Source organism: Phascolarctos cinereus, unplaced genomic scaffold, assembly GCF_003287225.1.
Source record: "Phascolarctos cinereus isolate Bilbo 61053 unplaced genomic scaffold, phaCin_HiC Scaffold_1;HRSCAF=81, whole genome shotgun sequence".
Classification (NCBI taxonomy): domain Eukaryota; kingdom Metazoa; phylum Chordata; class Mammalia; order Diprotodontia; family Phascolarctidae; genus Phascolarctos; species Phascolarctos cinereus.
This window is the reverse complement of record NW_027555514.1, coordinates 177958213-177972705: the sequence shown is the minus strand read 5'-3', so window position 1 is coordinate 177972705 and position 14493 is coordinate 177958213. Positions and strand designations below refer to the sequence as shown.

General features: G+C 41.4%; 1 protein-coding gene across 1 annotated transcript in view; it reads left to right on the top strand.

The window, feature by feature from the left end:
- Positions 1-13339: 13339 nt before the first annotated feature.
- AEBP2 (AE binding protein 2) overlaps positions 13340-14493 on the top strand; it is a 53094-nt gene continuing 51940 nt past the window's right edge. The window contains 2 exon segments of the mRNA XM_020994341.2: positions 13340-13428; positions 13430-14064. Of these exon segments, the coding sequence (XP_020850000.1) occupies positions 13369-13428; positions 13430-14064 (695 nt within the window). The 5' untranslated portion in view covers positions 13340-13368.

The window sequence follows — 14493 nt, the reverse complement described above, 5'->3', positions numbered from 1 at the left end:
TAGCTTCACACAATACTCACGGTCAGAATGTTATCACAGAAAAGAGAAGCCTTTATTGAGTCTTAGATTTACCCCTTGTGCCTGATACACTATTCTATACTCATAGTATTATGCTGTGGTTTGGACTCTTCTCAAAAGGGAAATAAATTTGAGGTTGTAACAGAGTCAATCTTTCACCCATGCCAACCCTGTGACATGCCCCACTTTCACCCCAGATATGCATACAGACCTCCAGCATCACGGCAGCTACCCTAGAAGTTTGAATTTCCCACCCTCCTCTCCCTCCAAGGAAAGCAAACTTGGGATTTCTAGAGTGCTAACTCCCTTCCCATTAGACTCAATGTCCCAATAACTCAGGGTAATGGCAGAAGCCAAAGTTCAGTGTTTTACTCCTCCATGCTGCATTTTCCAGCTCCAGAAACCACTTATGCAACCCTATTCTCCTTAAGAGACTGTTGCTATCATCCAGCAAACACTCCCCCACCCCCCACCCCCACCCCCGGTCTCTGTAGAAAGCTGGGGTCCTGGGACTCTCAAGTGTGAGGTTGCTATAAAAGCAACCCTAAGGGTGGTGCTTCCTAGGAACTTCCCTTTCTTTGACTAGAAGGCAGATCCCAGAATTTGCAGTTCAGGAACTCTCTTCCTAGACACTGGTTGAAAATATATGCATTTCCCAAGATAGCCACTAACAGTTCCATGGTTAGGGGAGAGGACTGTTCCCTTATTATAGGCTCACTCTTAGTTTTACTGATCTCTGATATGTTGCTGAAAAAGGAAAAAGGGCAAAAAGGACAACAAAAAAAAGCTGGACTACAAGTGGCTTCCTTTATTATAAGATCAATGGGGGTTGGGTGGGGTGGGAAGGGGGTGGGCTGACTCTGTCCCACAAAAGTCTTAGCTAACCCAATTCATCCCCAGATGATAGACAGATAGATAGACCGGCAGACAGACAGATAAATAGATATATAGATGGATAAAGCATTTATTAAGTGCTTGCTTTGTTCCGGACACTGTGCTAAAAGCATATACAAATACAAGCAAACAACAAAGTCCTTGTTCCCAAGGACCTTACATTCTAATAAGGGAAGACAAAACATAAAGGGGAACTGGAAAGGAAAGGGATAAGAAGAGAGAATGAGGATACTTATGTGAGGGGCTAGGCAGCCTGTATGGAAGTGGAGCAGAAAAGAAGGTGAGATTGAAACAGAGACTAAGCAGCATGGTTGGGCCTTCTCATGATGAGAAACAGCTAGTTGCTAAGAAAAGTCAGTTCTACTTCCATAATATCTCCTCATCTCCACTCAAATAGTCATCACTCTAGCTCAGGTTCTTATCACCTCCAGCCTGGACTATTGTAATAGCTTCCTAATTGGGCTTCCTGCCTCTGGCCTTTTCTGTCTCCAATTCATCCACTACAGAGCTAACAGATGAATACTCCTAAAGCCCTTGTCTGATCGTTACTTCCCTGTTTAAGAAGCTTCGCTGCTTCTTTGTTGCTTCCAGGATAAAATATAAACTCTTCTCTGCTTATCATTTAAAGTCCTTCATAGTCTGACTCCAACCATTCTACTGAACTGACTGCTTCACACAACGTAGACAAAGAGAGGCTGTTGCATTACCAAAGACAACAGTCTGAGGCAAAGGAATTCCTCCATTTCCATGAGCGCACCAATCACATACAAGTCAGGACAGAGGTGTGTTCAGGTTGGCATATCATGTTTAACCCTGCTTAGCTTTTCTCTGTGAGTTCACCAGTCCCATTTGCCTACCCTTCCTTAGGTGTCTTTTTTTCCCTTCTTCAACAGAGCGTGGAAGACACCAAGCCCCACAAATCTGCGCCGTGTCCTGTTCAGTGCTTGTTCATGTTGTCCCATGGATCCCCCCGGAAAAGAATTAACTCGACATGCTGGGGGTTCTCCTTTAGATCTTCTAACATTTGGCTAGTACTTAGTTTGCTGGCAACACTGCAGCTATTTGTTTGTTAACTCCAGTTTCCACTTAAGCTTACTCACACGTTCTAACCCTGGGCCTCTTCTCAAAAACATTTATTCAAGCTCCCTTCTCATTGCTTAGTATCAGGTGCCTATTGCCCAGGTCCCTTGGCTAGGTCCTGTGCTACCCTGGACAACTAGATTTTTTGGCTTAACTTTTTTTTTTTTGGCTTACCTTCTAAACCTCTGAGATCCCCTATCCCAGTTTTCCAGTCTCCTAATATGAAGGCCTTTCTATTAGCTCTTCTGTTTAGATTTGAATTTCTTTCTCTCTGGACCTATGACACCTTTCTATTTCTTGTGTCCTTAGCTGATCTGTCCAGATTTCATCTGTAGTCTGCTTGACTTATGTTTCCTTCCAAATCTGCTAGGCCATCATTTCTTGCCTCTACATCTCCCCATTCCCCACCAAACAATGTAGTGAAACTCCTCTTTTTCTTTCCTCAGCAAGCACCATTTAAGTGTCACTTGAGATTTCTCATCCTTAAATATTCTGTCTAGTTGAGTTGCCTGAGGGATACAGTGCAAAGGGAGATCCAGACATTAGCATGATTTCTTTTATTAGATAATCTTCTTAATGAATTTCCATGATGATATATATCTCTCCAAGAGCCTAAAGAATATTCTAGATTCCTTAACCTAGTGTTTAAAGGTCTCCATAATCTAGCTTTTAACTACCTTTTCTGCCTCATCTGTCACTATTCTCTTTCACTTTTTTTTTGGCATTCAAAGACTTCATAGTCCACTTTTGGGGGAGAGTCCAGAGGGTATCAGTACAATAAAAGGCAAATTGAAATAGACATCATCAATGTTGCATCTGCCCTGCCCGTTCTTCAGCCTCCCAGTATGGTATAATGAGAAAAGTATTGTCTTTGGAGACAAAAGATCAGAGTTCAAATGTTAACTGTTTCTCACTATCTGTTTAACCTTGGATAAGTCACTTAATTTCTCTGAGTCTCAATGTCCACCTCCATAAAATAAGGGTGTGGGACTAGATGGGTTCTCAGGTCTGTTTCAGCTTTAAATCTATCATCCTATTTTTCCCTCAGAGAGTAAAGAGATCAAATCAGTCAATACTTAAAGAAATTAATTCAGACTATTCACTGGAAGGTCAAATACTGAAGCTAAAGCTTAAATACTTTGGCCACATAATGAGAAGATGGGATTCATTGGAAAAGACCCTGATGTTAGGAAGACTGAAGGCAAAAGGAGAAGGAGGCAACAGAGGATGAGATGAATAGATAGTGGATCTTGGACAGACTTCAGGAGATATTGGAGGATAGAAGGGCCTGGTGTGCTATTGTCCATGGGGTCATGAAGAGTCAGACTTGATTGAACAAGCCCAAAAGAAAACAGCTTACTTCGAAGTAGAAGCATTTAAGCAACAAGTGTAACAAAATAAATGACAAGAAAGATCTTCCTTTTACACACAGGAATACATTCTTCCCATAGGTTGCCTCTTCTACCAGTGGGGAGGGGACACATTCAGGGAACATATATGCTGAGGAACATGCATGGCCAGGGAAACTCCTGCTTCCCTTACTGTAGAGTCATTGACGTTCCCGGGTAATGTCATCAGCCTGCTCTCTATTGAGCTGCCCTCTCCTTCCTGTTGTTGGGTATCTCTACTGAGCTGCTCATGCTGCTACTTTTCTAAAGTCTTCTGTCAGTGTCCTCTCTCTTTTCTAGAATTATGATTAATCATCATATTTATTATAGTTCTTAAGTCTTTCACAGTCATTTTCTTTAAATGACAGAATCATAACTAGCACTGATATAGCACTTTAAGGTTTGCAAAGTGCTTTACAAATATTATCTCATTTTATCCTCACAATAACACTGAGGAGTAGATGCTATTATTGTCACCTTTTTCAGATGAGGAAAGTGAGGCAAACAGAGATTAAATAACTTGCCTAGTCATACAACTAGCATGTATGTGAGGGGGAACTTGAACTCAGGTCTTCCTGATTCGAGGTCCAGTGCCCTATCAATTGTGAAACTGTTCAATTCTGGTCAATTTACTCTGCTTTGGTTCATCCAGATTCTCCCAAGATTCTCTTAATATGCCACTTTCATTATTTCTTACAGCGTAATAATTTTTCATTACATTCACAGACTATAATTTGCTTCATTATTCTGTAATTGATGGGCATCCACCTTCCCCAGTTCTTTTGCTACAAAAAAAAAGCGCTGTTATAAATTTTTTGTTTTTATGAGTCGTTTCCCTTTCTCCCTGATGTTTTTGGGTATAATACTGGTAGTGGCATCCCCAGGTCAAAGGATATACAAATTTCAATTGTAAAGTACTAGTGCTGATTACATTCCTTCTCTTTCTAAACTTCTATTAGAAAGGGGAGGAGTATAAAAAGTATGAGATACAATTAACAATCATAAATATGAACATGAATGAGATACAGTCATCCAAAAACAGAGAAGAATAGCAGAATGGACTAAAATGTAGAACCTAACAATATCTTTTTATTTTGTTTTTATAAGAAGTCATATTTCACAATACATTCTAAATAGATAAATGACCTTAAAGATCATGCCATAAAATATTTAGAAGCATATCATATGCCTTTCATAGCTATAGGCAGGGGATATATTCGTTAGCATACAAAGGATAGAGTCGATTACAAAAGATAAACTTGGTAATTTTGATTTAATAATAATAACAATAAGTTATTTTTCAGTCATGTCCAACTGTTTATGAGTCCATCTGGGGTTTTCTTGGCAAAGATACTGCAGTGGCTTGCCATTTCCTTCTGCAGCTTTTTTTTTACAGATGAAGAACTGAGGCACACATGGTTAAGTGACTTGCCTACTGTCACATAACTGGTAAGAGTCTGAGGCCAGAGGCCACATTTGAAGTCAGACAGATGAGTCTTCTTGAGTTCAAGCCCAGGACTCTATCCACTGTGCCACCTAGTTGCCCCCAATAACAATAATACTTAGCATTTCTATAGTGCTTTAGGGTTTGCTTACAAATATTATTTTACTTTATCTTCACAACAATCCTGGAAGATATCAAAACTTTTGGGACATGGCAAAAGTAGTCTTTCTTTTGGGGAAAATGCATACTTCTAAATACTTTCATTGACGAAACAAAGAACAGATCAATGATTGAGGCATACAACGAAAAGAAAAGTAAAAAGCCAACAAATTTTAAAAAGCCAATTAAACACTAAAAACTTCTTAATTGCTATAGTCAATAACCTTTCCTCAGTCCTCACTGTTGTTGTTACATTTTTTACAGCATGTGATACCATTGACCACTCTTTCCTCTTTAATAAAATCTCTTTTTCTTGGTATTACATGACACTGTTCTCGCCTAGATTTTTTGCTTATCTGTCTGACTGTTACTCAGTCTTCTCTGCTAATTCATTGTAAAACTGCCCATCCCTTAAGTTTGGGTATCTCTCAAATTTCTTTCCTAGTCACTTTCTTCTATTTTTATGTTTTTTCCCTTGGTGATCTTGTTCACTCTCAGGGGCTCACTTATTACATCTATACTGATGACAAAACTATAAATAGAATCCTTTAAATTTCAGTACTATGTCTTGAACATCTCCACTTGGGTTTCACAACATCTCTAGAAACTCATTCCATCCAAAACTGAATTCATCAGTTTTCCTCCTAAACCTGTTGTTTTTTTACTTCTCTGAAATATTTTTGACTTCTCACTCACCTGCACATCAATTGGATTGCCAACTCCCACTGTTCTACCTTCATAATATTTGTCACAATTGCTATGCTGTTGGATTAAATGTGTTTTGTTTTTAAATAATGTGGTCTCTAAAAAGCAAACACATTACTATGGGCTTGGGAGCTATGATTTTGAATGTAAAGAGATCCACAGCGTGCATTAAAACTAGAGTAACTTTCTGGGGACCCACAAACTTCATGTATTACTTTACAGAGGAAGATGGTGGTAGGTTATGGGCATTAAAAAAAAAAACTGAAAAGTAACTGAAGTGAAAACAAGTCTGTAGAAAGCTTGGCCTTTCACATAGTAGGTAGTTAATAAATGTTTGTTGAATAAAAATTACATAAATAAATGACATCTGTTGCTTAGCTTTCACTTCCTCATTTATGTTAAAGAAAAAAAAGTTAATACTCTGCATTGTAGGCACAAGTCTGCTCGAAACAATTTCTATTAATTTGTTATTTTTCTAAATTTAAGCATTGTTCTGCTTGAGAGATGTCTAAAATAATGGAGTCCCCTATGTCCTTTGATATATCTTACCGACAAGATATTTTGAAGTAATATTTATAACAAGGTTCTTGAACATAGCAAAATTTCAAGATGATAAATTATACATCTCCTGAGGATAAGGTAAAAACTATTATTTTTTTCTTCATTAATCCAGAACAACAGTCACTTAATTTTGGAGAATCATTTTCCTAAAACCCCTTAATCCTTCTAAGACAACTCACTCCAAGTGTTCTTTTGTTCTCCTTCCTCCTCCCACAAAAAACAAACAAACAAACAAACAAAAACCAGGTCTAGGAAGTAATCCAGAGATTTCTTTCTTTGGGCCAACATGGTAATCCCTTCAGGGAAAGGAGAAAGACAAAGATCTTATCTAGATATGAAGAATTTCTCTTTCAAAATCTTGTTACCACCTTCAATTTTTTTTTTGTCCTAGGTTTGTTCTTGACCTTCTACATACTTTTTTAAAAGTCAAGAGGTTAGGCAAAAGAGAAAGGGGGAAAAATATTAGTAGTGGATAGTCCAAGAATTTTGATTAAGTACTGATAATGTTACTTTCCTTAGTTAAGTAAGGATATAAGACTAGAGAAATAGTTATTGCTTAATATTTTGAGTTGAATGAAAAAAGAGGTTTTAATATGCTTCTACATCTATAAACTGGAGATTAGCGTGCCACTTCTAATGGCACACTTTGTGAAAGCAATTTTTTTTTTGAGAATATAAATGAATAATAGGAAGATCTGAATTCAAATCCCACCCCAGACACTTAGGGGAAAGATGCTTAATCTCTCTCAGCCTCAGTTTTCTCAAATATTTCAAAGGAATGTTGTGAGAATATAAATAAAAAGCACTAATCTATGTTGATGAAATATATTAAAATGATTGATACTGGGCCTGATAATTGCTGCCACACATTCTCTCACTGATCATAGATATTTCCCTTCTCTTTAATCCTGGTCAAATACTTCGAAACTGCCCCTTCAGTGACTTATATTGTTAGCTTTTGCTCCTTGCATCCCACGTTAGTGACTTATATACTATTATCATTTCAGTTTATACTTCCAAATGATCTGAAAATGATAGATTAGTGAAAAAGTCAACAAGCATTTATTAAGTACCTACTATGTATCAGGCACTGTGCTAAGCATTGAGGATTTGAAAAAAGGCAGAAATAATTCTCATTTCTCAAGGAACACACATCCTAATGGAGGGGCCAACAGGCCAACAGCTATGTGCAAACAAGATGTGTAATACGAGATGAAATGGAGATAATCTCAGGAGGGAAGGAATTAGCATTAGCAGGGATTTGGACAGACTTCAGACAAATGGAAGCTACGAGGTGAAGATGAGGACGGAGAGAATTCTAGGCATGGGGGCAGTCAGTAAAAAATGCAGAGTTGGAAGATGGAGTGTTTGAGGAACATGGAGGCCAGTGTCACTGGCTTGAGTGACCTGGAAGGGAATAAGGTATAAAAAAATTTTAAGAGATAGGAAAAAGCTAGGTTACAAAGGACTTTATGGGCCAAATACCAAATTTTATATTTGATCCTGGAAGCAAATAGGGAGTCACTGGAGTTTGAGTGTGTGTGGGGGGAGGGGAGAAGTATGGAATTACATGGTCAGAGCTGGACTCTGTTAACTTTGGCAACAGAGTAGAGACGGGCTGGAGTAGGGAAAAACTTGAATGAGGCAGCCCAACTAGTGAGCTTTTGAAATAATGCAGGTTGGGGGTCCGGAGGGCTAGCACCTGGATGGTGGCTACATCAGAGGCGGAAAAAGAGGAGGGACATATGCAAGAATGTTAAGAAGGTAGAATTGACAAAAGCTGGCAACTGATTGGATAGGGAAACATCCAATTGTCTAACTGGCATTTGGAGATTTAAGACTGGAGATCAGGAGAGGTATAGGGCTATTTAAACTGATCTGAGAATAAGCTGCAAAGAGTGGATTTGAATCCTTGGGAGCTGATGAGTTCTCCAGGCGAAATGTTAGGTAGAAAACTGGATCAAGGTTCATCAAAGAAGACAGAGGAGCCCATAGAGAGGTAGGAAAATCAAAAGAAAGCCTTAGGAATATTAATTTGAAAGTTGAATGGAAAGTGGCCTGGAATGGGGAAAGATTTGGGACAGGGAGACCAATTGGCAGGCTGTTGCCATAGTTCAGGAGGGAGATGATGGGGTCCTGTGCTGGGGGGGGGTGACAAAGGGAATTCATACAGAAGAGATGTTAAGAAAGTAAAATTGATAGGACTTGGCAACTGAGGAGAGGATGACAATGATGCAAAGTTGTGAGTCTGAGTGACTGAGAATATGATGGTACCCTCAAAATTAATAGAGAAGTAGAGGAGAGGAGTGGGAGGGAAAGTAGATAATGAGTACAATTTTGGACATGTTGATTTTTAAAATGTCTACAAGACATGCCCAGTAGGCAGTTGGAGACCTGAGACTAGAGGTCAGGGAAAAGGTTAAGCCTGGATCTGAGAATCTTATATGTGTGTGTATGTAAATACATATATATATATATGTAATATAATATACACACATACACATAAATAAATAAGTATATGGGAGCAGATGAAATCACCTAGGGGATAGAAGTATATAGGAAGAAGAGGATCCTTGGGGGAACCTCCTATTAGTGATCAAGACCTGGATGAAGATTTGGCAAAGGAGACTGAGAAGTGGTCAGACAGGAGGATAACTAGGAGAGATCAATGTTACAAAAACCTAGAGAGAAGAGAGTATTAAAAAGAGGGTTGTAATCAAGGAAGTCAAAGGCTGCAGGGGATCATTGGTAACTTTAGCCAGAAGGGAGAGACTGTTAAAGTGAGGATTTTTTAAGGATGGAGACATTTACACATATTTGTAAGCAGTCACTGGAAGGGGGAAAGAAGTTAAAGATTTACTAGTAAGAGTGGGGATGATAGGAGCAATTCGCAGAAGTCAGAAGGGGATCACTGCATGTAGAGGAGTTGGCCTTGGCAAGGAAGAAGGGCCACCTCTTCATGTGAGACAGATGAAGGAGGAGATCGTGGCAGAAGGCTTTGGAATGATGACCCATGAAAAGGAAGGAAGAAGCAGAATGTTCAATAGGTGAGGTTCTCAGATAAGAAGGGAGAGGGAGAGGCAACCACTAGGTTTGAGGAAGGATTAGAAGTTTAGAAGACCTAGTGTAATAAGTGGAATAGTCAATCAATTAAAGAGATGTAAAAGGATTGTCTTGGTTCAAAGAAGGCCCAGTTGAGATTAAATTTGTAGTGGTCAACTGGTTTTCGTTACTTTGCCCAATTTTTCTAGCAGCTGGTGTAAGCAAGGCAAGTTAATGGTGGAAGTACCCAAGGCTGTGTCTTCAAAGTGCAAAATCTGTGATAGAACAAGGGAAAATAATGTACATTTGAACTGGTCCACCCAGGGGCCTAGATAGGGAAGGAAGAAGCATGTAAACTATTCAGGGGTAATGGCTTGAGAAAGAACTGTAGAACAGATTGAAGGACACTGAGCTGATTAAGAACTGCTAAGTGGGAGGAGAGGTGGAATAACAATGTACTCTGATAAAGGAGTCCTTTCAGTAGTTTTGTAACTTTAGCATTATGCTTGATTTTCTCCCTCTCCCTTCATCCTACTTTTCTAATTGGTTCCCAAATCTTACCATTTCTACCTCTACTATATCTTTCTTAAGAATCTGATCCCTTTTTTTCTACTCCTACTGCTACTATTAAGTTCAGGCCCATATCACTTTAGATGATTGTTTTTTAAATCTAAATTAGTTTTTTTTTAAATAAAAAGAGCTAATTATGTCAGATAGTCCAGCCTTTGATACAAAACATATATTAATTATTTATCATGTGCTAGGCACAGTGCTAAGCTCTGGGGATACAATTACAGATATCCAAAAAGACAAATCCCTGTCCCCTTGGAGCTTACATTCTAACAGGGGAAGAAATCCATAGTGTGCGGGAGTGATACCTGGGCATAGTAGAGAACTCTGAAGTAGGAAGCATGGCTGGTCTTGGCTATTTCTCAAAATAAAACTGAAGGTTCTGGGAGAAATTCATCAATGGGAGAAGAGGGCTGAAGTGGTAGAAAGAGAAAACAGAATCTTAGAGGGCCTAGAGAAGTTAAGTGACTTGCTCAATATTGCAAAACAAGTAAATATCTGACTCATCTCTAACCCATAACTTCTGAGCTTAAATTGATTGCTATAAAAAGTTAGGTTACCCAAAACTAGTCTGTTGATAAGCATTTCTTAAGGGCCTACTAAGTACTAAATACTTGGGATACAAAAAAAGGTAAAAGATTAGTAAGTCAGTCCCTATTCTCAAGAATCTCACAACCTAATGAGGAAAACAAAATAGAAAAAATTACACACAAATACTTTGTATGTGGGATAAACTGGAAATGATCAACCAGAGGGAATGCCTTAGAATTAAGGGGAATCAGGAAAAGCTTGCTGAAAAAGGTGGGATTTTACCTGGGACTTGAAAGAAACCAGGAGGCAGAGATGAGGAGGGACAGAATTCCAAGCATGGGTGGACATTTAGTAAAAATGCCCAGAGTTCAGAGATAGGAATGTCAAGGGAACAGCAAGGAGAGTCAGTGATCAAAAAGTGGGGGAGTGGGGAGGGTATGGTATAATAGATATAATACATGGCTCAAAAATTATACTTTTCTAACTAGAGGAGATGATAATTGAATTAAAGTCACCTTGTTTATTACTATTAATTTTTATGAAATTTAAAAATATTAATATTTATCACTATTAATTTTTAGTTAACAGAATTACTATCCTATTACTATTAATATGACTTTCTTGCAGTGATCTCTCTCTCTCTGTATGAATGGATATTTAGTGGTGACTTTTATTTCACTTATTTATTTAAACAGGAACTTCAAGTTCCCTGAAAAATATATCTAGTACCTTCTTTCTATAGAGATTATTCTTGGAATCGGTCATTAAAAAATTATAATGAATTTAAACACCAAAAAAGGGGGTTTCCATACACACACACACAGCAGATGTGAAACTGCATCTCCATTTCTTACCTCTTAAAATAAGTATATAATTCTATGTTACTTTCAAAATTTTTCTGATCTTCTATTCCTTTCAGTACGTTAAAAAATGTTTTAATGACTTTTTTTTTGCATCACTTGCCTAATACCTTTCTATGACTCTCCCCTACCCTCCTGTTAAAAAAAGACAAAGGAAAAAAGACACTTGTAACAAGTAAGCCTAGTGAAACAAACTGAATCTACACTGTGGCTATGTACTGTCCCTTTCTGCACCCTGAATCTGTCATCTTTTCTGTCAGTAACATGCTTTATCATCTGACTTTTGGATACATGGATTGTCTCCTGGATACATTGCATTTATCTGGGTACTTAGAAGTTTTTCAAAAGCGTTTTTCTTTACAATGCTTTTGTCCTTGTATAAAATGTTCTAGTTCTGATTTCTGTTCTACTACGGAGCATACCCAAGCATTGTATGAAATCTCTTGCTTTTGTCATTTTTTAACAATAAAATAATCCATTATATTCGTTTGTTCAGTCATTATTCAATTGTTGGGCACCCTCTTAGATTCTAGTGCTTTCCTTTTGTCTTGAATTAAGCACTGTGCGTGGCACATAGTTTAATAAATGTTTTATCTACTCAAGTCTAATCTCTCCATTCTGGATCAGGATGTTTGTTTTGCTTAAGGCTATTCTCTCGCTGTTATTATCCTTCCTTTAAATCTTGCTTAATTTAGATTATTGTAACTGCCTCTTTGTTTGAGTCTCAAATTTCTCCCCACTTTACATTGCAAAGTGATTTTCTTTAGGCATTTTTGGCCTCTTTTCCCTACTCAATCCACATTCATATTGCCTTGAGTAGAAAAACTTTTTAGCTTTTAACACTCCGAATCACCTTTCTCAACCTCATTGGAAGTTACTTTTATGCTCCCTATGAGAATGAGATCCTTCCCAAGCGGTCTCTCGGTCCATTTCCCTGGTGCACAGGCAATCTCATGCCTGGACTGCACTCCCTCCTCACTTCAGCCTCAGCCTCTCCTTTTATTTAAGGAGCAACAAAAACCCACCTTTTCTGAAACGTTCAACTTGACTGCTCAGTGCCATTCTATGCATTTGTTTCCTAGTTTAAGACTAAGTTCCTTGGGGGTAGGAATTGTTTTTGTTTTCAATAGTTTATCCCTAACGGCTGGCAACCTGCCAACCAAACGTGATTTTTCTGTTTCCCTTAGTAGTATTTCTTATCATTGCCAAATTTTGCAATCACTTGACTCCTCCTTCACCTCCTGCTTCCAGGCATTCCCCAAGACCCGTTCCATTCATGCTATAACAAGAGAGACTTGGACCTAGAGTAAGGTACTCAATCTCTTGAGCTTCAGTTCCCGCAAATGAACATTTTCTTTTCTGTTAGTCTATTCCAGTCTACTCCGAATTTTTTTCATATCTTTTTGCTTTAGGTACTTAGTACGTTACAGTCGAAATGTTGCATTTTGTGACTAATACCCTTCCCTTTCCCCACTCCTCATCTCCCCATTCCAACCTACCCTACTGTACCCCACGCAGGAATAATTTTTTCTAAGGCATAGCGGCTCTAAGCATCAACCCCGCCTGCTGTAGCCACTTCAAAGCTCCATACTGCTACAAAATAAATTCAAATTTCTTAGCCCGGCATTCCAGGCCTGATGTTCTTTTACATGAGTAAACTTGTTACTCCAAGTTCCATTCGCCCACCTCCCCACCGTGGAGTTTATTTATTTGCCTGCCTTTGCTCACCGGTGCCCGGAGTGCTTGGGAGACCAATTCCCTCCAATCTCTATTTCAAGTCTGTGGCCTGGGTAGCGGGGCTGAGTTTGAGAAAATGATACTCTTGAGGAGCGCAAGGGATTGGGAGGGAAATGGGCTGAAGCACAGACGATGGGATACTGGGTTGGAGTGCAAAATAAAAGCCGTCTCCCTCTTACCAACCCCTCCCTCCCGCCACGCCTGTCGCGCAAGCGCTCCATCACCCTGCAACTATTCGAACGCGTGTGTGTGCGCGCGCGCCGGTGACGCCGCCCGCGGTCCCTCCTCCTGCTCTGCGGCCGCGGCGTCGGGGGCGGTGTCAGCGTCAGCCCAGGCTCGGGCGATTGGAAGGGAGAGTAAGAGGGAGGGAGGAGGCGCCATGGCCGCCGCTATCACCGACATGGCCGACCTGGAGGAGCTCTCCCGCCTGAGTCCTCTGCCCCCCCGGCAGTCCCGATCCCGCGACGCGGGGCCGGGCCGAGCCCTGTGGGGAGGAGGAGGAAGAAGAGGAAGATGAGGAGGAGGAGGAAGAGGAGACAGAAGCACAGGCGGTGGCAGAGCTGCTGCTGAACGGCGACGGCGGGGGTGGGGGCGGCGGCGGCGGCGACGGGGGCGAGGCGGAGACGATGTCTGAGCCGAGCCCAGAGAGCGCCAGCCAGGCCGGGGAAGACGAGGACGAAGAGGAAGAGGAGGAGGAGGACGAGAGCAGCAGCAGCAGCGGGGGCGGCGAGGAGGAGAGCAGCGCCGAGAGCCTGGTGGGCAGCGGCAGCAGCAGCGACGAGACCCGCTCCCTCAGCCCTGGCGCGGCCAGCAGCAGCAGCGGCGATGGAGACGGCAAGGAGGGCCTGGAAGAGCCCAAGGGACCGCGGGGCGGCCAGAGCAGCTGCAGCGGCGGCGGAGGAGGTAGCGGCGGAGGCGGTGGCGGCAGCAGCAGCAGCAGCGTTGTCTCCAGCGCCGGGGACGAGGGCTACGGGACCGGGGGAGGCGGAAGCAGCGCTACCTCGGTGGGCAGGAGAGGCAGCCTGGAGGTGTCCTCGGATGGGGAGCCCCTGAGCCGCATGGACTCGGAGGACAGGTCAGTGCCACCCCGCAGCCCTCCCCGGGGGCCGGGGACTTCTTGGGCCCGCGATTGCAGTACCCCGCCCCTCCGGCCGCCGCTGCCGCCGATCGGCGGCCAACTCTCAAACCATTTTTTTCCTCCCTTGCCTTTCCCCGCCCCGTTTTTTTCTCTTGGTTCCCCCCACGCAGTCCCAGAGAGGGAGCGAGAGAGACCCAAAGTCCGACCTAACTCGGAAACCCACCGGCCGCAGAGGCTGCCCGAGGCGGTGTGCCGGGAGGCTCCGTCCGAGCACGCCCAAGGTTAGCTTCAACCATGTTCACGAACAGTTGTCAGAAGTATAATTGACAAGTGTTTTCCAACATGGCTGGTCTAGCCAGGCTGCTGCCGCCGCACAACTTCCTAATCTAGGCGAGAGTCTCAGTTCTCTCTATTCCTTTCTCTCTC